Source organism: Protopterus annectens, chromosome 5.part0 (assembly GCF_019279795.1).
Source record: "Protopterus annectens isolate FY-2018-M chromosome 5.part0, PAN1.0, whole genome shotgun sequence".
Lineage (NCBI taxonomy): Eukaryota > Metazoa > Chordata > Ceratodontiformes > Protopteridae > Protopterus > Protopterus annectens.
The window spans coordinates 824,072,464-824,098,325 of NC_056735.1; the positions used below are offsets into that span (position 1 = coordinate 824,072,464).

The following is a 25,862-nucleotide window of genomic DNA, read 5'->3' on the forward strand; positions in this document are numbered from 1 at the left end:
ATTTTAGCCATATTTGTTCATGTATGTGTTTGCATCTGGCAGACTAAACATTATTTACCCGTAATGATACTGTTTTTATGCTAGATGACAGTACTTATATTTCTATATCTGGAAGACTGATTCCTCCTGCTTCCCAGTTATTTAATTGATGATTCAGAGCGATTCTGGGTTTATTGGGTTGTCATAAGAAGTTTAGCATTAGTTTATTAAATTGTTTTATGCAAGATTTAGGAGTAGGTATAGTTAAAGCTTGTATGAAGTGTAATATTTTTGGAAAAATTTTTCTTCTTCTTTCGGCTTTTCTCAGTTAGGGGTTGCCACAGTGGATAATCATTTTAATTATATAATGCCTGTCCTACATTGTAAAAAAGCATTTATTATATTTTTGAATGAGTGTTTTAATGTTATTTAGAATGTTAGAGTAGTTTATTGTTATTGTCTTATCTAGTTCATCTGTGAATGTAACCCTATTCACCCCTAGGTATTTTATTTTATTTTATTGTCAGCAGCTATATATTTACAAAAATCCTTATCTATGTCTCTTATCAGAATTTATAAGGAATATCTGTGTCTTATGTTCATTAAATTTAGGGCCCGAGAGTTTGTGAAAGTGTTGTGAAAGTGTTCAATTAAATTTAATAGAGTTTTTAGAGAGGTGTTGTCCTTTAACGTTAACAAAATATCATCTGCAAACAACTGAACCTTCATTTCTAGACTGATGTCACTTTGTATACCCATAATAGTCTTATCCATTTGAATATAATTTGCAAAAGGTTTGATTACTAAGACAAATAGTAATGGAGACATGGGGCATCCTTGTTTTGTACCTTTAGTAATTTCTAAAGATTTAGAAAAGCATGATTTAATCTTTAACTGTAATTTTTTGAGATCTGCAAGATGCAACTTTGGATTAGGAGTAAAGAGCTTTGAGGAGAAAGCACATTTTATGCCAGATCCTTTTGCTTGTAGCAAAGGAAGCAAAGTTCCTGATGACAGTAAGAGTTATTAGGAAAAGAAACAGAAGTGTACAGCTTGCAGTATGGGACTGATAAAAGTGAAAGTGGGATTACTGGGCAAAGTAGTTGATGGAGTCAGTAAGGATGAATAAATCAAAAGACCTGACACGGTCTCTTTTAAGATGTGTAAGAACTGAATGAAGAGCACATCACGAAGTATGCCTTTGTGATCTCAGGGCAGAAAGTGGTTATTATCTTATGAAATGACCCACAAGCTGACTTAGAAGCATTCCCTGCAGATATCTGTGTTGTGGCACACATGGAAATGTGAACGCTATGCACAGTAGTAGTTTATACTGGCTAAGGAAGCATGTGTAGCCTTGGTTCAGTTTCTGGGTGAAGACCTTCCAGAATGATTAGATGACTTTTTGGATTGATTATGTAACATTTATTTGATGACTAAAGGACACAGTGTCACTGTCTAGTTGCCATTTAAAGTATTTTAACATTCTACCTACCTCACGTTTCGTGATTGCGTCTCCTTTTCTGTTGTCATACTATAGGGAATCCTTGATGATAATGTATAAGTAAATGAAACAAATGAACAAAAGCTGCTTACACTGGTGTGTGTGTGTATATATATAATATATATATATATATATATATATATATATATATATATATATATACATATATATATATTTGTGGATCTACTTTTCTTCATCGAATTTTCACTTATTCGAAAAAGAAAAGTAGATGCCCACTTCAACAAAAGTGCATTTCAACGAAAGTGCACTTTTGCTGAAGTGCAGTCACTGGATCGGCTGACTACTACAAAAAAAGTCTTTTGCAGGGGGGCAAGCCCCCCTGCAACCCTATGTGGGGGGCTGTGCCCCCCCACACCCCTACTTAAATGTACCAACTCTGAGATTGGATTACAGCGAGGAAAAGGAAATATTCCCATTCTGTGTTGTATTGTGATCTCCGTAGTTGGTTTTCGAAGTTTCAGTACATTGAACAAGTGGTCTCGCACTACTAAGTTTCGAAATACTGAAACTTCGATCAACAAAATGGATCCCATATATATATATATATATATCTATATATATATATATATATATATATCTATATATATATATATATATATATATATATATCCAAATGTGAAACCAAGGAACGATGTAAAAAAAGCTTTATTCCAAATTTTTAGACAAACTGTACCACACAAACAGGAAACACCAGAAATAAACTGCTAAAATTCAAAAAGCGCTTTCATCCCCCACTAGGGACTTCTTCAGAACTATTCAAACAGTTGTTCCCAGCATTCTTATAGCATTGCATTTAAAGAAACATACCCAACACAACACCAAAAATTACAATTTCCTAAAAACAACCATAAAATATTTAAAATTACAAATTTTGAATCACACAACTAACCCCCTAAAAAGTTTATATATATATATATATATATATATATATATATATATATAAATAATAAAATACAAAACAGTGTGTTTAAAAACCATAAATACTTTTCATTTTCAAATAACAACTAATATTAACTGTTTCATTATGTGGGGAAAACATGTAGGAAGCTAACAGCAAGGATCTATGAGCATACATTAGATATAAAACATCAAAAAGATTCTAATGCCCTTAGCAGACACATAGTCGAGTTTCCTAGTCATACATTTAAGTTTTTGATTTTGCAGCAATTAAAAACCAATGAACAGGGCAATATGCCCAGGGAGGTTCTTGAGGTTTGTGAAATGAAGTGGCAATTAATGCTGGATGCTACTAGTTACCCGGGCATTAATGAAACAGTTAATATTAGTTGTTATTTGAAAATGAAAAGTATTTATGGTTTTTAAACACACTGTTTTGTATTTTTTTATTATATATATTTATATACTTTTTAGGGGGTTAGTTGTGTGGTTCAAAATTTTAAATTTTAAATATTTTTTATAGTTGTTTTTAGGAAGTTGTAATTTTTGGTGTTGTGTTGGGTATGTTTCTTTAAATGCAATGCTATAAGAATGCTGGGAACAACTGTTTGAATAGTTCTGAAGAAGTCCGTGGTGGGGGATGAAAGCGCTCAACTCCATGTTTTTGAATTTTAGCAGTTTATTTCTGGTGTTTCCTGTTTGTGTGGTACAGTTTGTCTAAAATTTTGGAATAAAGCTTTGTTTTACATCGTTCCTTGGTTTCACATTTGGATTATCCAGTTGGTGTTGTTCGTTTTCCAGTATATATATATATATATGTCAGCAACTTACAGGCATTTGGACTACTTACTTTTACTACATTTTAATTATAGTAAAAAAAAATGTTAAAATTCATTATTTGATAGAAAACTTTTGATGTACTGTAGCTGGTCAAGTAACTCACGCCTTAGTCCAGACAGCTAATTCATAGTTCAGTTATGTAAAATAACTCACAAGTCCAATATTTCATCCTTCAGAATTTTTGCCCTGATGAAGGCCCAGATGTTTCAACAACTGCAGTATGTCCAAAGATTTTGAGTTACACTGTGCTTTGCCATCCTTCACATGTTCCTTCTCCTGTAATATACAGTTCCATGACTTCTTTCCAGATTTACCTGTAGTCACCCTTCCATGTATCAGTTCCTTTTCACAAGAAGCAAACCTCTGTCATCCACAGTGAAGTTATATGGAGACCCCTAAACATTTCTCTTTCTCTCTCTCTTTTTAAACCTGCGTCAGTCAGTATGTCTCTACAAGATTGTTTCTCCTGGTTCTGGCTGTACATTTTCACTAAAAAAGGGACAATGTTTCCTGCAATCAGGACAAGTATGTATCAGAATCTTCCTCCTAGACTGCAGCTATGTAGAGCCCAGACTGATTGCTTGGATGCACTATATATACACACACACACACACACTCACATATATATATATATATATATATATATGTGTGTGTGTGTGTATATATATATATATATATATATATCTGTCTGTCTATATATATATATATATATATATATATATATATGTGTGTGTGTATGTGTATATACACATATACATACACGCATATGTGTGTGTGTGTGTGTGTGTGTGTGTGTGTATATATATATATATATATATATATATATATATGTGTGGATCTACTTCATATGGTCGACATTTCAGAATCTTGACATTTATATGGCCATTTGAAATGTCGACCATAGAATAAATAAATAAGAAACACAAAAAAACTTACCTTCATGCTGCTAGCGGGGGGCTATGCCCTTCTGTACCCTCCACACCCCAGGAACTTAAATATACCTACTCCGAGAATACAGTGCGGAAGATGGAAATCTTTCCATTCTGCACTGTGCAGAGATGCCGGTTCTGCATGGTCAGCATTTCAAAAGGCCAAGCTGTATCCAAATGGGATAGGTTACTTAGAACACAAAAAGGGACAATGGCTAAATTTAAAGTGGTCCACAAGCACAACTGGCATAGTACTTACCTATGGATAGGTTATTTAGAACACAGAAAGGGAAAATGGATAGATTTCAAGTGGTCCACAAGCACAGCGGGTTTATATCACATCATCGAAAGAAGACAACATCGAATCACTTAACATCAAACTGACATCATCGAACCAGAAAACATCAAAATTGAAAAAAAAAAACGGGAGTGCAGGTCAACAACAAATTCCTCCATGCAAGGGGGTAAGACCCCCCTGCAACCCCCACACCCCCTACCACTTAAATATACCAATCCCGAGATCACACTTTGGTGCACTACAGTGTGGAAATGGAAGATTTCTGTTTCCTACACTGTAGCGTGATCTCGGAGTTGGTATATTTAAGTAGTGGGGGTGTGGGGGGTGCAGGGGGGCTTGCCCCCCCTGCCTACACCCTTACCATGTCATGTCCCCATTGGAATTGCCATTAACATCATGTCGATGTTTTCATCGTTCGATGAAGTCTGTTTGATGTTAAGCGATTCAATGTTGTCTTCTTCCGGTGATGTGATACAAACCCAGCACAGCTAGCACAGTACTTACCTATGAATAGGTTATTTAGAACACAAAAAGGGAAAATGGCTAGATTTGAAGTGGTCCACAACCATAACTAGCGTAGTACTTACCTATGAACCTGTATCTACAGATTCACCTCTGTGGTCATAACACAGCTTTTCTCATTGCCTGCATAAACTGATAATGTTCTTGACTTCATCCTAGTATCAGTCCCTTGTAATGTTTCCATATGTGGACCTGTGGCTGACACTGTTAGTGAGCAACTCCTAATATGCATGATATGAAATCACTTGAAAATTCTTACATTGTTCATTGGATGCCAGGGATTTGAAGAGATGTGGTACTGAGGCTGGCATTACTAGCCACCAGTGTACTGCAAAGTACAGGGACCTCACAGAAGATCAGCACAGCCACGAGGATATTGTTGGAGGGAAGGATTGCATGTTGGTATTAGGTGGCCACATGAATACAGAAGGGACAACAGCTAGCATCTATAAGATTTCCAGTTCATTGAAGGTGTACGTACCTTAGTTATAAACCAACTCAACCCTTGTCATGAATTTCTTCTACCTGAGTGAATACTTAACCTTACAAGCATCTATTTTGCAGATAATTCACCATATCCTGCTCCAGCTGAACAGCATGTAGTGCTATTGTGACGGACACAGTGCTTCACCATATCATAGATTGCAGCCTACTGTGCCTGGACTCCACTGTATTTTTAGGAATAAAGTCCAGCACTCACTAGAATGTAGACTGTCTAAACTGTTGGTGCAAAAAGGGAAACATTTTGTGTTTCTGTGAGGCCCTGGTCCCCTCTTTTTTAGGTCATTTAGTTGGTTAGTTTTTGTCAAACACTTGATGATTGTAAAAAATCTCTTGGCAGTAGTTGTCAATACTGTAAACATCTTTAGGATGTCTTTGGAGGGGAGGTGTGTCATTACTAATAGCTGCTTAAATCCCAGAGCAAATTTAGGATCATACCATACCCTTAGACTGTAGTTCTAGTCATAGAATCATAGGAGGTTATTAGGCTGTTGACCCGGAGGTCATTTCAATCCTAGCTGTTTCATCCCAATGTAATACCACAGATACTGTAGTCAATACCCAGGAATGCATTTATGAATGACTGCCCATGTCCAGGAGGGCTGTGGATGCTACCCCTGGTAAGAATTCCAATCATCCAGGTTCCTTCTGAACAGTGTCATAGAGGTGCTCTGCTTCACAGAACTGGCAGCCTATTCCAAAGATGTGTCAGTCGCTGGGAGACAAATCTGTCCCTCCAGCATGTCCTGTTTAAGTCAGAGGCCATATGCAGGTCCCTGTATAAACTGGGACATATGGTCTAAACATCCGTGGTAGCTTATGCCAGTGCAGGTGTTCTTAATAGTGTTTACTTTAGCATTCTCACGATCCATTGCATTTTAGAGTAAGTGTTTACTGTAGCCTTCTCGTAATCCATTGCTTTGTACAGTAGTCGTAGTTGTAGCTCATCTACCTCAGCAAGTTCCAGTGCCTTGTTCTGCAGGTGCTGAGCTGTTACAAGGACAAGCAGCATGATGCTATTAGCATCATCCTCCACAACCCAGTGTATTGTAGTGTCTGTGGCTTCACAGGTAGCACACTTGCCTTAGTAATAGAATGTCAAAAAGCAGACAGTTCTGTTCCCACAGCAGGTGACTGGATTTCTTTTTGCACTAGTGACACTGCAGTATGAAAATGGAGGTAGGAGTGACTGTATTCCCGAGTGTGCCATCCTTTAGGTGATACATTAACAAATTCCTGTCTACCTGAGTTAGTGATTGCTCTGATGGATGTAAAAGATCCTGTGGCACTCATTGAAAAGGCAGGGGGGAATTTCCCTTGCACCTTGGCCAGATATCTTCTAGACTATATGAATACCACCTCAAGTCTTCCGTAAAAAAACTGGTCACAGACCTAGTGGAACTTAAATAGTCAAATCCATAGCAAAGGCAGGAGAAGATGTGCAGCTGCCTCAGAAGCAAGCAGTTAGTGGCCATAATTGGTGTTTAATCTTGTGGCTGATTGGTTCCTGATCTGTCCCTGAAGGAATACCTACTGCATTGCTGGACTGCTAAAGCATTTAAGCAGCTGTGTTTGACTGTGGCTGCTTAAATGCCATTCAGTACATCTCATGTACTGTGGCATGGAACTGTGGCTTGCAACAGATTAGAGCTCCTTCTAAAACTGAAGGAATGAGCTTTACTAAACTGTATACAATGCTTTTCATATTTTCTTTTTTGGCTCTTTAAAAAGCTTGTATCTGACCGGATAGGGGCTTATTTTTGTTGCTAGTGTTGCAAATGTTTAGTTCAGTTAGAAGTTGAAAACTACCCACTTAAAATGTAAAGCTGTCACATAACCAAATAAATAAATAAATACGTAAATAAAATGAAAAGTAGATTAACTAGATCATTGTTAGTTTTGTGTGTGTGTCTGTGTGTGTGTGTATGTGCGTGCTCGCGCACACCTGTGTCCATGCTATTTGCTATTTGTCTGTTGTGCTGCATCTGCAGAGGCAGCATAGTATCCCACAGATGTGCTGGCACCTGTCAGATACTCTAATGTCTTTCTCTGTCATTCTTTTATTTGTGTGACTGTTACTGTCTCTCTGACCCTACCTGTGTGCGTCCATTTAGTTTGCTTGCCTCTCTGCATTGTTGTATGTTCAACTATTGCACTGGAAGGTGGTACTGCATATTAGTCTGGTGTGTATTGTGAACTTTGGATATCTGCTGGCTCTTCTTTTTTATTTCAGCATTCACAGTTTCAAGTGTAGCTGTGTAGACCTTTGCACATGGCTGCATTTGCGTGACTTGCAACCATGAAACAGAAACTCCTGACAGGGAGCCAGGGAGGATTCCCATCTCAGACACTATCCAGCTGGACTGGCCGGTACATTAATGCATCATGTTTCTGCATTACATGACTTGTTTCAGAAATGTCTCCTCTATAGATATTTGCAGCACGGCCACTTAATTATTAATGTACCACTATCTCAGTCTTGACTTTTAGAGGCACTGAGGAGTATAGAATTCAGCCATCTGAAATGTATATTCTGTGATTTACTGCTTTGGATTCATCCCAGCCTTGGAAATGTCAAGGTGGTTCACTGATACTAGATGTAAAAATATGTTTTTACTATATTTGTTGATCTGTCAAATGGAATCTCTTTGATGGTTCAGACATACCTTCCCTTTGTATGACAGTCTTCTCCAGCCAGCCTTTGGTGTTCCCCTAAACTGGGCAAGTATGTATATATTATTTGTTAGCAGTAAAGGTACAAATCTTCATGGTTACTTCTGGATTTTCTGGAGGGTGCACATTAGTGGTTAGGGGATGAGTTTTAAATGTCTGGTTTGCAACAGCATTAGCCAGTTTGACTGTTTATTGAATAACTACATACAGAAAATAAACCATTAAGTTGTTTGCAACGTTTTCCAAACAGCATACAATAAACATAAGCTTAATTCCAAATTGAATTTGCCATTAATTGCCAGTTGGGATCCACCAACCTGTGCCAGGCAGTTCTTCACAGTGAATGTGATGAAGTATACATTGCCTTCTTGCCTCAGTCAGCAACCATAAATTTTCCTAACCAAGTCTCCTCCTTCTGGCCAAGTACCACCAATCTGCGATGTAGAAAAAGCAGGGAGGATAAAGGGGGGAGGGGCTGCGAGGTGATCATCAAACTAGAGTAATAGTAGTCTATTTGTAGTAAGGCCATTAGATTAAAGAGAGGGAAAGACACCATTGTAATGCCAAACCACAAAGTGGTGAAACAGCTGTTGCTCAGGCACCTGAAGTATATCCTACTGAAGCCACATCCACTAATGATGTCAGGGATGGTGTTGAGCTGACATATGTGTTTGCTTGAGCAAACACTATTTTACATCTGTGCAAGAAATAATGGATGAGCATCTTGACTTGTAGATTAAAGGTTTTAAGATTTCCAGAGCTGTGGCATAACCTCTGCTAGTATTTGCTGCCCAGGAGTTACACGGCAGGGCCACCATCATTTCTCTCCAACTAACCAGGTCTGTGGTGGAACCGGTGAGCTTCTGGTGCCAATAAACAAAACCTTCAAAGCTGAAAACTTGACAGTCTATCCATTATAGGGTCATAGGAGATTACTAGGCTAATGGCCGTAAGGCCCTTACTGGAAGAGGTAGAGTCTCCTATTTTGACTGTGTGAGTTCCATTGGTGAGCCAGTTTGCAACTCACCTGACAATATATCGGTTGATACCCAGCTGGGTGAGTTTAGCAATGATGCCTGAGTGGGGAATGTTGTCTAAGGCATTGGTAAGTTCAGGTTATCCTCATCAAGAGCTTGTTGTGCCCGTCGTGAAGAAGTCCAGCAAGTTTAACAGCCCCAATCACCCTTTGATGAGGCCAAACTGGTTAGGGTCAAATGTTTGTAGATTACCTATATCTTTGTTGATAAGGTCAAAGATGATATGCTCCATGGCCTTGCAAATAAAGTTGTTTTTTATGTAAAACGATGACTGTAGCTGTCCTCCATTCATCAGGGACGAAACTCGTATTAAGGCTGTGGCTGAACAAGATACCCAGTGGTGTTGCTAATTCCTGTTTTAATCCATTAAGAATTCAGCCTGGAATGTTGTCTAGTCCCACTGAGGCTGTGTTTTTAGTCTTGGAGAGGGCGTTTAAGACTTGCACCTTGGAGATACTAGGTGGAGGACAGGTGGTAGGGATGCTTTGGATGCTTTGTAGTATATGTGGCAGGGACAGGGGAGTGAAGTTTGCACTAAACCTGACAATCAGCTGGTTGGCTATATCCGCTGGTTCTATGTGTGTAATACCATTAACTACAAGTTCTGTGCAAATCTGGGATTGTCCTTTGAGGTTTCAGATGTAGCTAAAGGATGCCTTATCGTTTTCTTTAGCTAGGGATGCTAATTTGGATTCAGAAGTAGCTTTAGAGGACTTTACCAGATGTCTTATTTGCCTATTTAAGTTTAGGAGGGAGTGCTTCCAGGTTTGCAACCATAACTTCCTACTCTTAGCAATTTCTTCCTTTTATTATATAGCCTGTTAATGGCTGATGTCCACCAGGCGGGTTTTTTCGTCCTTGAGGATCTTGCTTTGGCCCTATCAGGTACAGCAGAGTTAATGCAATTGTATAGATGGTTTACTATTGTTACCTGATCTGCACAAATGAGCACTTCAATGCAAAGTGGAAACATTATTCCACCCCACTTCCCTTAGATAATATCCTGTTTTGCCCATTGTCAAAACAGTGCCACACACTTTTGCAGTTTATTTTTTAATTTACATATTCATTTCTTCTTTGCCATTAAACTCCTTTCCACACCTGTGGCGGCCATGCAAGCACCCACAAAAAGGGATAGGAGAGCTCGAAGGGTGTTTGCTGCCAACTAGGTCAGGGAGAAAAACACTCGCAGCCAAACAACAGCAAGACTTCTGAGAAAAACCTTGCAAAGCCCGTTCAGAAGGGAGACTCTAAACAAAGCTGTATGCTAGTGTGGGAAAAATCCAGCCTGAAAGAAAAACTGCCACTACATAACTTAAAACCAACTACAGATTGCTCATACATAGAAGCCTTCCATATTTTCCTTTGCCAGCAACCCGCACATGATTGTACCATCCAGTAAAGTGGGATCCTTAATAAAAATAGTACTGCTGCAACTACTGATGAATGTAAAACTAAAACTCACCCAGACCAGAGAAACATAACTTTCAGTTGGCTCAGCAGTTGACGTACCTCATTCCAAAGTTAAAAAACATCAGACTCTGTTGAATGACCCAAGGATATGGCCACAAAGATGAAAAGACGCCCATTGCAACACTGATCAACAACGTTAAACAGCTGTTGCTCATGTAACAAAATTAAACCCTACCGAAATCACTCCAACTGATGATGTCAGGGCTGCTGTCCAGCTTACAAATACGTCTGCTCCACCAAATGTTGTTTATTGAATTGAAATTGGTATTGTACAAACTTGAGCAAGGACTTGAGGGAGGGATCTTATCATAGCTTGACTAATTTATTTATTTATTCTTTTTTCATTTATTATCCAGGTGAGTGGATGGATACAGTACTCTTTTCAACCATATCACAGGCCAAGAGGTTCAGATATAATATTTGCATACTTTGAGTTTCTGATTTCACATTTGGTGAATCATGCAAAAGTAACATACATTGAGTTTCAGTTTCACATTTAGAAAAAGGTCATAATAGAGACAATCAACAATTTGAGAAAAGATATAAGTAATAGCAGATGCAGAAAATCTGTCTAAAAATAAATGTCACTTTGGTAAGGTGTAACTATATACATGAATTAAAGAAAGAGTGAGAAATTAACCAGCAGTACTGTATTGTTATTTAACTGTACAGTATGTGTCAAAGGAAAAATATACTTTAAAAATTATCAAAACACGGTAGGTTCAGGTTAAGGCACTTTAATCTTGCAGCAAGGAGACAAAAATGTGCTAATACAGAGTTTGTCTAACCAGAAACAGGAAATACTTTCATTTTTATACATTCTTAAACTGGTTATGTCCTACCATGCTGACGTAACAGATTACCACCTTTTTCATCATCATCTGCTGACCATCTTTCCCATGAATTTCTGCTGATTTATCAATTTTTATGTGAAACTTCCTGAGGAAAACAACATGGCCTTGGTTACTCCCAGTTAGATACATGTTATGTTACATTCAAGATACTATGGCTAAATCAAGCACAATGCTAGCAGTTCATTTCTCTAATAATCCCTTGTCTCTAAATTACTACAGCTGCAGAGGTTCTGCTCCTCTGGACAGAGCTGTTTGTCTAAAATCATTACATTTATAACATAAGGCATTGTTCATTCATTCGCTTCTGACCTAGCAGATAAACACCTGCTTCTCAAGTACATTTCCACAAGGCATAAACAAGAATATTGCTGTGCTAGCAGTTACTAGGTCAGAGGGCAACTTGCAAGTTTCAGAAAGCATACTGCAGTTTTCAAAAAGCATCTTTTTCAGTCTCATATGAAACTCAATTTGTATAAAATACAGTGCATGAAAAATAGAATGAAAAGCGTATTAAAATACTTGGTTATTAATTGGCATTAAGCATACACACATTAATACATATTTTTCTAACATTTACCTCCTGTTAATACTTTTTTATTCTTTTTTCAAAAAAGAATAAACAGTTTGCTTCTTTTCCTAACCTCTTCCATTCAGGATTTGCAGTTAAGAAAGTCATTCAGTTTAAACTTTTATGAAAGTGTTTCGCATTCTAGCAGCTCTTCAAATTCATTACTTTGATACATAGTCTCAGATACGGATATATCTATGAATTCTTTAACTAATCTCTTCATGCAGGGGATTCCACAACAAATACAAACTCCTATTAGGAGTAATCCTACCCCAATAGCAATCAATATGTTCATAAAAATGGAGCCCCACCCCCCAAAGGCATTCTGGAAAAAGTCTGTCAGAGGGTTTGGGCCTGACTTGGTCATGGCTGACACTTGCTGAATCACCTTGAGATGATTGTTAATCTCATGCTGATGGTCAGGAATAAATGCACAGCATTCGTCTTTGATTAAAGCGCAAGTTTCACCTCTCGCCGCTAGGGTGAAGTCAAGAGCCATTCGGTTTTGGAGCACTACAGTTCTCTTGGCATTCAGTTCATCAGTTATCAGTTCAAGAGCAGAAAAAGTCGCATTACTCATTACTTCGAGAAGTTTGGACAGTTTTCGCAGCTCCCATATTGATTTAACTGCACCATATGCAGGTAATATACCTGCCCAGGATATAACAGCATCACTCAAGTCCATGTGCGCAAGCTTGGCTCCCACATCACGATGGTCTTTCCAGCCCACTTCAATTCGTCCCACTGGATTCTTGGGTTTCTTAACAGTCTTTTTGGTTATGTCTCGAGTATTTTGAATACTTCCTTGAGGCAAAACTGCAGTGTGTCGGATGGCCGGAACCAGGTACCCCAAAAAACAACTGCCAGACCAATTTTCAGGTAACCATTTATATGCTTTTTTACCACACACAAGAAGAACAGACCTCTACCTTAGTTATTACTTTGTTATGAAATGACTGCCCTGCATGAAACATTTTCTTGTCTATTACAGATAACTGTTTAAAAAGTACAGGATTGCGTTGTACCTGATCAAGTGTCTTATGCATAGATTTTAAAAATGAGTCATAATCTGTACTACAAGATCCACCCAAATCATTTGGTTTCCTATAAGATTTATATTGTACTGTAACATTACACTTGCTCCATCCCACTTGGATGGTATCATTCTTATAGAAACATACAATTCCTTTTTGTGTCACAGGCAAATACAGTGCAACCTTATCATGTGCTTTAATAGCGACTGTGTCAAAAACCAGATTTTCCCAGGTCTCATTGACCCCTAGGGGGATAGCAGTCATTAATAAACCCCCGTATGCTGTTGATATGGCCGTACAGACCCAGCAGTTTGAAACATTAAAAGTCTCAGCGTACACACATGTAATTGCCTGATAAGTGTTAAAGTTCGGATGCCAGTCTATGTTTGGTTCATTACGTCTAATCAGTTCAACCTTTGTGGCAGGGAAAAGGAGTGGCCACAACAAAAAGAACAGTGTGATTAATATTGCAATAAAAACGATCATACAAGTTTTCTGAGGTTGCTCAATGTCTCTATTCACTCTGTACCTGGTCATTTTGTTCTTGTTGTACAACAGTAACAAAGTTTTTGTCCAGTTCAAAGTTTTTAACAAGTTTACAGTGCGTTAAATGAATCCAGGAAGCTCGCTCTGCGATCTTGACTGCAGTGGGTGTCGACAATAGTACCTGGTACGGACCTTCCCACTTCAGAGAACTCCAATTCTTTCGCTTCACAATCTTCACCCAGACCCAGGTGCCTGGGGCTACTGGTGCTTCTGATTTCGGTTGCTCTTTATCTGAAACAGAATTTAACTGCAAAAGTTTGTTATTCAAAAATTGCCTCATATACCCTGCAAGTGAACTGTCAGCCTCCTGCTCTGTAGACATGAGAGGTTTCCACTGAGGTGTATAATATGCCCTCCCAAACAAAGTTTCAAAAGGAGTTAATCCCTTTGCATTTGGAACAATTCTCATACTCAACAGTGCTAAAGGCAAACAGTGCACCCAGTTCTTCTGTGTCTCTGCTATCAGCTTCCTAAGTTTATTCTTCAACACCCCATTATGCCTCTCTACTAGCCCTGCAGATTGGGAGTGATAAGCGTAGTGGTTCTTTAACGATATCCCAAAATAGCGACTAAGTTGCTGAATCGTTTGGTTCACAAAATGTGTCCCGTTATCACTATAAATCTTTTCCGGTATACCAAACCTGGGTATAATTTCTTTAACAAGGACCTTTGCAACAGTAGCTGCATCTGGATTTTTAGTTGGAAACGCTTCTACCTATTTGGAAAACATGTCTATAATGACAAGGCAATATTTCTTATTCTCACATTTATTCAATTCTATGAAATCCATACAAATAGTATGGAATGGATACGGTGGGGTAGGAAAATTCCCTTGCTTAGGCTTCAACGCCCCTTGTGCATGATGCTTGTTACAAACATGGCATGCTGCACAAAAATTTTTTGTATAATTGGTAAATCCGTAGGTTGTAAATACTTGATTCACTAACTGTACCATCCCCCCTGTTGAGACATGGCTCTGCCCATGGCTCAACAATGCTTCATATCTAAATAAATTAGATGGCAAAATCGGTTTCTTCTCCTTGGAGGTGTACAGTCCCTTTTCGAGGATTGCTCCTCGTTTTATCCACTTCTGTTTTTCTATATTTGTAGTAAGTGTCTGCATTGTTTTTAACATTTCTAAATCTAAAATTTCAGAGGGTTGTAATTCCTCACTCAAATGGAAAGTTTCTGTGGCTGAAGCTGCCTGCTTCACAGCTGTATCAGCCCGTGCATTACCTTTTGAAATCCTGTCCTGTTGTTTCGTATGAGCTACGCATTTGCAAATAGCTACTTTTTTAGGTAACTGAATTGAATCTAACAAGTCTAAAATAAATTGCGCATGATTGATCGGTTTACCAGTAGATGTTATCATTCCTCTATTTTTCCACTGCTGCGCAAAAACATGTACAGTAGAAAAAGCATACTGACTGTCAGTATAAATATTCACATTCTTATCTTCTGCTAAGGTACATGCCCTTGTCAAGGCAATCAATTCTGCCGCTTGTGCAGATAAGTTGTGTGGTAAAGATTTTGCTTCTAAAGTTTCAGTATCAGAAACGACTGCATACCCCACTAGGTTCTGTCCTGTAGGACCCCTCCTGCACGAGCCGTCCACATAGTATGTCACCTCAGCATCATCCAAGGGAACATCTGTAAGGTCTTGTCTAGGTAATGTCTTTTGCTCAATCTCCTGCAGGCAGCAGTGTGGTTTGCCATCTGCAGGGGTTGGAAGCAAAGTTGACGGATTCAAAGTTGTGCATCGTTCAATTGTCATATGAGGTTGGCTCAACAGTATGGTCATACAGGAAAGATCCCTAGCTGGAGAAAGATATGCTACTTTTTCTTGCAGTAAAATAATTGCGACTGAATGTGAGAGGGTGGAATAGCACTACTGAGGCCGAAGCCTGCACTGCCATTGCAGCTGCAACTACTGCTTGTACACAGTGGGGCAGGGACCGCGCCACTGGGTCTAACTGTGATGAATAGTAAGCTATGGGGCGTTGTTTGTCCCCATGTTGCTGTATCAATACTGATGTCATATAACCTTGCTTACAGTCTACAGTTTGATTAAACTGCTTGTGATAGTTTGGTAATCCTAGAACTAAGGATGATGCTATCAGTTGTTTCAGCTTACAGAAAGCTGCTTCTGCTTCAGGTGTCCATTGTAATAAATCCTGTGCTGCCATCGGCTTTTTAAATATTAAATCGGCCAGTGGAGCAGATTCCAAAGCATAGTTCGGTATCCAACTCCGACAAAAATTAGTAGTTCCCAGGAAGGACATCATTTTCTTCTTGGTAGTTGGTCTAGGTGCTTGTAAAATTGCTGTTTTTCTATCTTCATCTAATATTCTACCTTCTTTGGATATTACATATCCCAAGTACTTAACTTGTTTTCTCCAAAGCTTGTCTTTCTTTACTTTGTGACCTTGAGTAGCTAAAAGTTGTAATAAAGCTATCGTGTCCTCTTTGCATTCTTGCTGGGTGGGGGCTGCCAGCAGAATGTCATCTACATAAAGTAAAATCTGACTACCTTTCGGTGGGATAAATCCCGCCAGGTTGCTTGCCATTTCCTGTGCAAATATTGTTGGACTTTCACAATATCCCTGCGGTAATCTTGTTATATGTGTACCGCTTTCCCTGAAATGTAAATGCAAACCAATATTGGCTGTCAGGGTGTATCGGTATCGAGAAAAATGCATTACTAATGTCTACCACTGAAAAATATTTTTGCTCTGGCTTTAAATCATTCAGTAAGGTGTGTGGATCTGGCACCGTTGGTGCCCTGGGTATAACTGCATTATTTACCGCTTGTAAATCTTGGACCATACGCCATTCCCCATTTGCTTTCCTGACAGGAAATAAAGGTGTATTACATGGTGAATCAGGAGATTCTATTAAGACTCCTTCCTTAAGTAAGGCTGCTATAATAGGCTTGATTCCTATCTCTGCATCCTTTCTCAAGGGATACTGTCTTTTCTGGGGTCTAAATGCTGACTTTGGCGTTATGGTAACTGGTCCTGCTGTTCGTATAAGTCCTACATCTGATTTTCCTGCTGACCAGAGAATGTCTGGTATGTCCCGCAAGGCTTTTTCCTCTTCTTCCAATAAGAGTAATACTCAGCTATCCTCACTAGCCTGTGAGTGTACAGCTGGGTGTGTCTGTGTGATCCAGTTCAATTTCTGTTTCTGTACTCCCTGTTCGGAGAGCTCTAATTCTGTCTGCTCTTCCCACCTTGTGACTTTTTCACCTAAGTCTGCCCATTTCAAGTTTTTATTCTTAGTTAAACTAACATGTGGCAGTCGATTAGATTTGTAAAGTGCTAAAAATTCTTGGGGCAATGAACAGCTTGCTACACTGTTCCGCTCTACATCCCAGTACAAATTTCACAATACTAGCCTGTTTGCATGGTTCTGAAACAATTCCTGTTCATAATCTTTATCAGGTCCTGGTCTATTACAGTAATATAGAGTACAATGCAACAAATGCTGTTTGTCAGTGTCGAGGGAGGGGGACTTACTGATGGCTACATTCATCAATTCTTCGGTTACTGCCCCTGGACCAGTCGCAACTAAGTCCTGGCTGTACCAATAATATGTTTCACCTTCTGGTCGCACTACAAAAGTATCCATTTGTCGCTGTGCTTCCATACCCTGCATGGTTGGAACTACGACTATGCCAAATATCTGCATCAAGTCTCTACCCAAAAGATTTACTGGGCATTTTGCAGAAACCACAATTTTACTTTTCTGGGTCATTCCTGAAATGGGGTCTGTTATTGCTATGTCATGGGAGAGTGGTTCCCGATACAGCTGTCCATTAGCTGCCTTCACTAGTATATAGTCTGGTGATTCTGAATCTTCCGGTAACTTGTAAGGGTGTATCAGGGTCCGTGAAGCCCCTGAGTCACACAGAAATTTAACTTCCCTCCCCTCTACCAGAAGCGTCACTTCCAGTTTCGTGTCTGCTAAGTAAAGCTCTAAGCTCAATAAAGCTAGGTCTAAAATTTCATCTTCTTCTATGTCTGCGAATTCATGTACATCCTCTACTCCTTGTGTCACATCTTCTACTCCTGCTATCATATTTGCACTTACCTTTCCCTGCTTATTCTCATCCAATGATTCCTGACTATCATATAGTCATTCCTCATCTTCCTTGTTTTCTGTAGTCACCTTCTTGTTTAGCCTGCAATCCCTTACTAAATGTCCTTTTTTCCCGCACTTAAAACACTCGCCTTTTTTCTTTCTTTCTTCAAAATCTTCTGATCGCTTGTCAGATTGTTTATTTCCCTGGGTATTTTTCTTACCATTTTTCCCAGTTTGTACTACAAATACTTCTGACCCATCTTCTGCCGAAAATACTTGAGTTTTCTTTTTCTTTTTACTATTAAAATGTCTTTCTGCATGTCTAGCATATTCAAGTAATGGCTGTAGTCTACTTGTTCGATGATCTACCATGTGCTTTGCAATAAAGCTGCTAATCGGAGTTATACTACCCTTCAAGAATGCATTCTTTAACTGTTGTTCATATGAGGAATCTTGTCTGGTTTTCTGGTATCTGCATTCCGCAGTGATTATTAAAACACTCTAACAGTCTAGCATAATATCGATCAACTGTTTCACCTTCCTGTTGAATGCATTGATTAATGCAAGTCCAATCAGCCCTAGGCTTCCACTTTTCAGAGATTCGGTCTGTCAGACCTTTTACTCTGCCATCCAGTTCTGCATTAGTATGTGGGAGTGGTCTAAGTTGTGCATCACGAGGATTCCAGTCACCACTGATCATGTGCCAATCTGGACCCACAATTTGTCGAACTACTTTTTCTACTTCTTCTCCATTTAAATGGTAACTTAATCTCATACCCTGTAAGTCTTCTAAAAATTTTCTAAAGTTCACTTTTGGGTGGGGAATTCCCTCTGTGGCTTTCCGGATATCTTCCGGTGTCCACGGTCTATAAACTAAAAGAGTCGGATCCTGTCCTGCCTGAGGATTCGGTACTTCTATGAGTGGACATATCTCTTCTTCACTCATAGCCTGTGATTTTCTGTTTAATTAATTTAACTCAATCTCTCTCCTCAAGTCGCGTGTTTGAGACCTGGTCTCGATAGGATCCCTGACAAACGGTTGTGATTTTGCAGGAACAGCTGGGTATAGCGGAGGTGGATCAGCTTGTCCACTCGCTTCATATTCTGGTAACGGAAGCGGAGGGGGCGGAGGAGGGGCTGTTGCTATTACCAAGTTATTGTCTTCTTTGTCTAAGAACATTGTCTTTGAATTTTTAATTTTCTGCTCCCTGCGATTTGCTTCCTCAAGCCACCTATGCGCCTGAGGGACTCCTAATTGTCTTCGCTTTTTTAGTTGACCTTTCGCGTCTATTTTTAACTGTTTAACAAGTTTCATAAGTGCAAGCTTGTCTAAATTACCCTCGAATTTATACTTATCAACCCATTTTGTGTAATACTTAACATTGTTGGCACGCTGTAATTGCATATACTTCGCGTCTTCAGTTAGGGGCGGGTCTCGGGAATTTTTTGTGCACTGATTTCCCATTGCTGTCTTAGCTAAGCTGTAAATTGTTACGTAACCGTTTCTGTCATGTGGTACCACAAATCTATACCTTTTCACAGTTTATCTAGAATAACTGCCTACCTATTCTGTTTCCCTGTTCTATGACAAAAACAGTAACCCCTTTTTCTGTCCCTGATCTGCACATGCAAATCTACCTGACAAAAAAAACAGTTCTGTACTTAGTCCCTGATCTTAAAACAGAAATAAAGTAATTCCTCCTTACCTGACCCTCCGTGAGTTGATCCACCAGATCGTTGACTCGTCCTCCAATCCCAGATCAGAAACGGTGGCTGGCCTCTTTCGAACGACAATTCAGTCGGAGGTCTTTCAAAACAGAGGAGCCGATTTGGCCTCTCCTCCGTACGGATGCATGCCACCGGGCCCAATTCTGACCTAGGCCTAGAGCGAGAGGTACTTTCCGGTCCGAAGGACCAAACTGTCAAAGGAAAAATATACTTTAAAAATTATCAAAACAGGGTAGGTTCAGGTTAAGGCACTTTAATCTTGCAGCAAGGAGACAAAAACGTGCTAATACAGAGTTTGTGTAACCAGAAACAGGAAATACTTTCATTTTTATACATTCTTAAACTGGTTATGTCCTACCATGCTGACGTAACAGATTACCACCTTTTTCATCATCATCTGCTGACCATCTTTCCCATGAATTTCTGCTGATTTATCAATTTTTATGTGAAACTTCCTGAGGAAAACAACATGGCCTTGGTTACTCCCAGTTAGATACATGTTATGTTACATTCAAGATACTATGGCTAAATTAAGCACAATGCTAGCAGTTAATTTCTCTAATAATCCTTTGTCTACTTTATCTCTAAATTACTACAGCTGCAGAGGTTCCGCTCCTCTGGACAGAGCCGTTTGTCTAAAATCATTACATTTATAACATAAGGCATTGTTCATTCATTCGCTTCTAACCTAGCAGATAAACACCTGCTTCTCAAGTACATTTCCACAAGGCATAAACAAGAATATTGCTGTGCTAGCAGTTACTAGGTCAGAGGGCAACTTGCAAGTTTCAGAAAACATACTGCAGTTTTCAAAAAGCATCTCATATGAAACTCAATTTGTATAAAATACAGTGCATGAAAAATAGAATGAAAAGCATATTAAAATACTTGGTTATTAATTGGCATTAAGCATACACACATTAATACATATTTTTCTAACAGTATGAAAGAAAATTGCCTATGAGCGGAGCCATTTCAGTGGTCTCAAATTGGTTTCCTGCTGTCACCAGCTGGCCTCTCCACCCAACATTTAGCTGTTCAGTTTCTCTATATTCATGCAAGCATATACTTGTAAACGATGTGCATGTCTAATCTGCATTTTTTATTTTTTCAGTAAGTGTGATTGCTTATAGGTTAACAGGCAAGATGGAGGAATCAGGGTCTAGTTATACATATGGTGTGGCATGTGGCATTGCAGTATATATTGGTATTGGGCACATGTACCTGTATCATCTTCAAAGAACAAAATGCTGAAACAGAGGATAAACTGGGTCATAGATCAGCTGACATGATAAGGACATACATGTAATATATTTAATGGTTTCTAATGGCGTTCCTTTATCCAGTTCTGGTATCATCCTGTCATAGAACTGGTTTAGGTTTGTCTGGCAGAATCAGTTTTTCTCCAGGAATACAACAGCCCCTCACATTTTGGTAGTCTTTTTTGCCACTTTCCTTGTTGCTTTGTTAATGCTAATTTCTCTCTAATACCCACTGGTGGTCCTCCTTTTCTCTTTTGTATGTGGGTATGTCTGTGGCCCCATTTCCCCATTTGCCAGGAGATCTATTGTGCATCTGTCCCTGTATGAGTGCTGACATTCTGGTCAGACCATTGAGGTTTATTTTTATTTTTATTTTTTTAGCTCATTTGGCTGTTGTGACTCATCTTACTTAGCTTTTCCAACTCTTCTGTGAGCCTGCCAGTTCTACCCTTCCTGTTAACTAGACTAAAATTGGGAAAGTGGTAAATTTAATTCTTCAACCTATTACCCTGCCTTTATCTCCTCCTTCTTCCTGTAGTAGCTTGCCTATTTCTCCCTTTTTCCAATTCTGGTTTACATCTGAAAAATGTTCTTATCTTCTATTATTATGTTTTTGCTGTCATCATAACTGTTCCTTGTTGCTCTTTTTATTTGCTAGTTTGATGCCACCTGTATTTCTCTTTTTTCTAATTTCTCAAAGTTCCACTTCCTGCATCCCCTGACTTTACACCTTATGGTTGTATGATTGTTTCCAGTTGATTCTTGGGTAACACGTTTCCCTTTATTTTCTTCTTTTTGATATAGCTGCTCTGTTTTTATAATCCTTTTTGATCTCCTTCCCCTTTGACATGTAAGCTCCTATCTGATAAGGACACGCTCATTCCTTCTGACTTAGAGGAACAAAGGACAACTTGTTGTCAGGCTCATGCTCACTGCATATAAAGATGCAGGAACTGCAGGACCCTGGTCTCCTCCAGAACTAGCTACTTATCATGACTTCATCAGTACCTTTTACCCAGGATGGTTGAGCTAGCATCAGCTCCTTAATTACATCCTTCTCCTGCCTGCTCTTCCTGCGTTCAGGCTTCTAACTGAACTCTACATCTGAGACGTAGTCACAGCTTCATCCTTTTCTCCCGTGAAGCTGTAACATTTACACTATTTCAGCATTCATTTTCTTGGCATTAAGTATGTTGAAGTTCCTGCATTCCCATATCAGTAAAGGGAAAGTTATATAAATTGTGTGTACAAATACATTGTTTACCATCGAGTTTTGGCAAAGCGTAAGAATACCTTTAACTCTTAGCAGAATGCTTTGCATATTTTTCCAGAGTTTAAATTAAGAATTGCAAATTCAAGATAAACAGAAGTTTTGTATATCTTTTCAATGCTTGTAATATTCTTTTTTCATAACATTGGAAACCTTGGTCTAGTAAGCATATCAAGTAGGTGAGGAGAAACTGTTGACCATTGGTTTTTATTAAGTACTCCAGAAAAAGAAGTTTAGTAAAAGCAGGTTCCTAACTGTATTGCTTCCTCTTCTTTTGAAGGGTTATGAAGACTGGCTGCGACATAAAGCAGATAATGCGGTTAACCAGTGTCCTGTTCATGTTGTACAGCATGGCAAGTTGGTCCAAAAGCAAAGCCAGAAGCTTAGGGTAAGTACAACTGATATTGGAGTTTATTTTTGTGCTGGTTAGGTGTTAATTTACTATTTCCGGCAATTGCAGTTTAAAATAACATTTCCTTACAAATTGCTGCAGCTGGTTTAAGGAATCAACAAAACCTGAAGCCATCAGGCTGCCTGTAATGCTGGAGGACCCCAGCCAGACCGTCCCATTGATTTATTGATTGATATATTTATGATTTAAAGTTTCATCTGTTCAAAAGACAAGAAGTTGTCCATGCGTTACCTTATAAAGTTGATAAAAGGCAGTGCAATAACAATGAATGTGATGAGAACAACTTTCCGTAAAGCATGATTGTGTCATGCCTAAAATTTTCAATCCATTTGTTCTCGAGATTAAATTAAAGTTGTATGTCAATAGCCCACTGTCACCAAACATTCATTTTGATGTCATGTGAGTATTGCTTGGCTTGCATTTTATGTCCTTTTTTGACCTTCTTGGTACGCTGCATGTCTTACTGAACTTATAGCTTATCTACTTTTTTTCCAACCAGTATAAAAATTGTCTTTATCTTTTGATGTTTTTTTAACACTAATATCTCTTATAGTAGGCTTTTCCAAGTATCCACCTTCCTTTCCATGAAAAGATCCTCCTTGTATATCCATTGTCTACTTTTTTTCACATGTCTCTTTAAGGAGTTTACCAGTAATGACTCTTTTTTTTTTTTTTGTCATATAACCCCTTGTTTTCTTCAGGCTAAGCTGTTGCAGTCATTTCCTACATGGTAAAAGGATGCAACATTTTAATTGCACTCCTCCTGGCTTTCTGTGTCTTGGAAAATTAAGTCCCTAGAACTGTACATAGAACAGATATGTTTTCCAGTACATGCTTGTGTTTTTCATGACGTTTTGCCTTTTTTTCACATTGCTTGCTTACATACGTAGTTTTATATATATATATATATATATATATATATATATATATATATATATATATATATTATATTTGTTAACTGAGATAATGGAGAGATCTGGTAAGGAGCCTTTCAGATACATGTGTTATTGTTTGGGGGATACTTGTAAAAATTAACAAGGATTGTTCAAATGCTAAATTAAGAAGAATTATAGCACAGAAAAAAAATTAAAGACCGATATGTTGCATTGCTTCAGATTCATACCATTTTGTTCTCTTGACTACATCTGATTGTTAACCACGTAAGAAAGTAAAATATTGGTTCCGTTCTGACTTAAATTAGTTATTAGTAATAATTAGGAAGCTCTTGTTATATACCTGTAAATGTACTCGACCAACCCTTGCTAGTTTAACAGATGAGGTTTGTAAATTGGAGTCGTAGAATAAGAAACAGCTTCTAAAATAAGTAGATGGTCTTAGAAATCCTTTGCTTTGCTGTATGTTTTAGTTATCTGATTCATATTAATATAACATAGTCATGAGTATATGACAATCAGTTGTGGTGTAAGAGTGTTTACTTTAGTGACATCTAAAGGACTGCATTTGTTTCCTTTTTGCTGATGCAGTTTTTGTTTTTATCTTAACTTGCTGTGTACTGATTTAGTCCCATTGTACTATCGTGCAGTAATTGTAGAGTGTTTGGAAAGCTCACGGAGCTACAATTACTCCTTGCAACTGTGTATATCAACAGTTAGTTTGAACATTGCACAGTAAAGGCAGAACAAGTCAGTTTATGTTTCATATGAATTTTTATATGAGATGAATCCAGAGATTTTAACTAAAAAAAAAGTATTTCTGTTTCTGATTTGGTTAAGAGTTCTTTGAAGGCCATTTCAGGTTTGCCCTGTATCGATTGGTTCTGTTCACCAAGCGAAAGCTTAAAAAATGCATAGTTGTTTTGCAAAGCCACGTCTGTTGCATTAGTAATATGTTTTGATGTTTCACTTGTTGTTTTAACTGCATTCTCATTTTGAATTATGCATTCCTAGCTTTTGCACTGCCTGCCTGACTTAGGGATATCGACCAGAACTGAAACAGTAAAAAAAATTGCGTATAAAAGATGTTTCTTGTAGTACAGTTTTACTATTTTCTGTAGTCAGGCTGCATATACAATACAATTTATTATTAAATCTGTATTAAATATTCATTTTAATTTTCTTATTTTTAAAGTTTTTATTGGATTTTCAATTTGTAAAATAATCACAACAATATTTACAGTCAGAGATTTGCGAACATATTAAATGAAAACATTTCAACTAAACCTGACACACAAAAGAAAAGAAACTATTATACAGGAGTGTCCATTAAATCAAGTCATTCAAGTTATTATACATTACATTAAATCTAAAATGCAGTTATTTTTGCTTGTCAGGCAGTTCTCTAAGTTTTGTCCATGCATTGCATTTTAATTTTCTGAAGGTTTCATCATCTGATCAATTTTTTTGATGGACTTGATATTTATAATTTTTATTATTTTGTCAAATTAACTTGAAATCTGCATTCATAAAGTAATGGAAGGTCTTCTAAGAACTAAGCCAACATGGGAATAGAGAAAGGAGATTCTTCTGATAGGGATGACTGCAATTAGGGATAAAGACAATAGGCAAGAGGGGGCGGGAATGTATTGGAGAAATCTGGCAAAGGAACCCAGGTACTGGGAGCAAATAACTAGAGAGGGAAAGGTAATAAAATGGGAAGATGCCAAGAACTTATTTGGATTGCAGGCTAAAGATTGCCTTCCATATCAATAATTGATGTCAGAGTATAGACAAAGGGAAAGAAATAGGGAGGTCCTAAATGAAAGACCAGCACTGGTAGAGTATTTAGTAGAGTCTAGAACAGAAGTTGCCATTAAGAAAGGAATAATTAGTAGAGCATATGAAGTGTATTGCATGATAAGTATAAGAATCAATCAGAGGAGGTTATGAAGGATTGGGAAGAGAGATTAGATAAACAATTCACAAAGAAATAATGGGGGATATATATGTTCTCCCAAATGAGTCTATATTTCGTTGAATGGTTATTCAGTGAATAGCCACTCGTTGAACACCTATTTATCAAAGCTGCTCTTCATTGAATGGTGAATTTTAACTAGGGCAAACTAACAGTTGGCCGCCGCCTAGAATTTGCCCTTTTCCCCACTGTAGTGCGATCTCGAAGTTGGTATATTTAGTATCTTGGCAGGTTTTAAATTTTATTTATTTATTTATTTTTTGCAGTCTCTCTGTTGGCCAAGAACTTGTTTGCCCTACTTAAAATTCGCAGTTCGATGAAGAGCTGCTTCGATTAATAAGTGTTTGATGAGTGGCTTAGCCATTCAATGAAGTGATATAGATCCCTCCCAAATATGCAGCAAAACTTAGAAGATTTCGGATCTTTGCCTGGAAATGCTTACATAGGTATTTTTATACCCCAAGCAAACTTCAAAGAATTTTTCCTCAGGTAGACAACAAATGTTGGAGGTGTGATGGGGGAGAAAGAGGTAACTGGGAACATATTTTCTGAATGTGTAA

At 38.2% G+C, this 25,862-nt stretch overlaps 1 protein-coding gene across 6 annotated transcripts in view; it reads left to right on the top strand.

Moving 5' to 3' along the window:
* ATP11A (ATPase phospholipid transporting 11A) overlaps positions 1 to 25,862 on the top strand; it is a 1,534,794-nt gene that overhangs the window by 747,214 nt on the left and 761,718 nt on the right. For all 6 annotated transcript variants that reach the window (XM_044072636.1, XM_044072632.1, XM_044072633.1 and 3 more), the window contains exon 5: positions 22,300 to 22,407. In XM_044072636.1, coding sequence (XP_043928571.1) covers positions 22,300 to 22,407 — 108 coding nt within the window. The remainder of the gene's footprint in view (positions 1 to 22,299; positions 22,408 to 25,862) is intronic.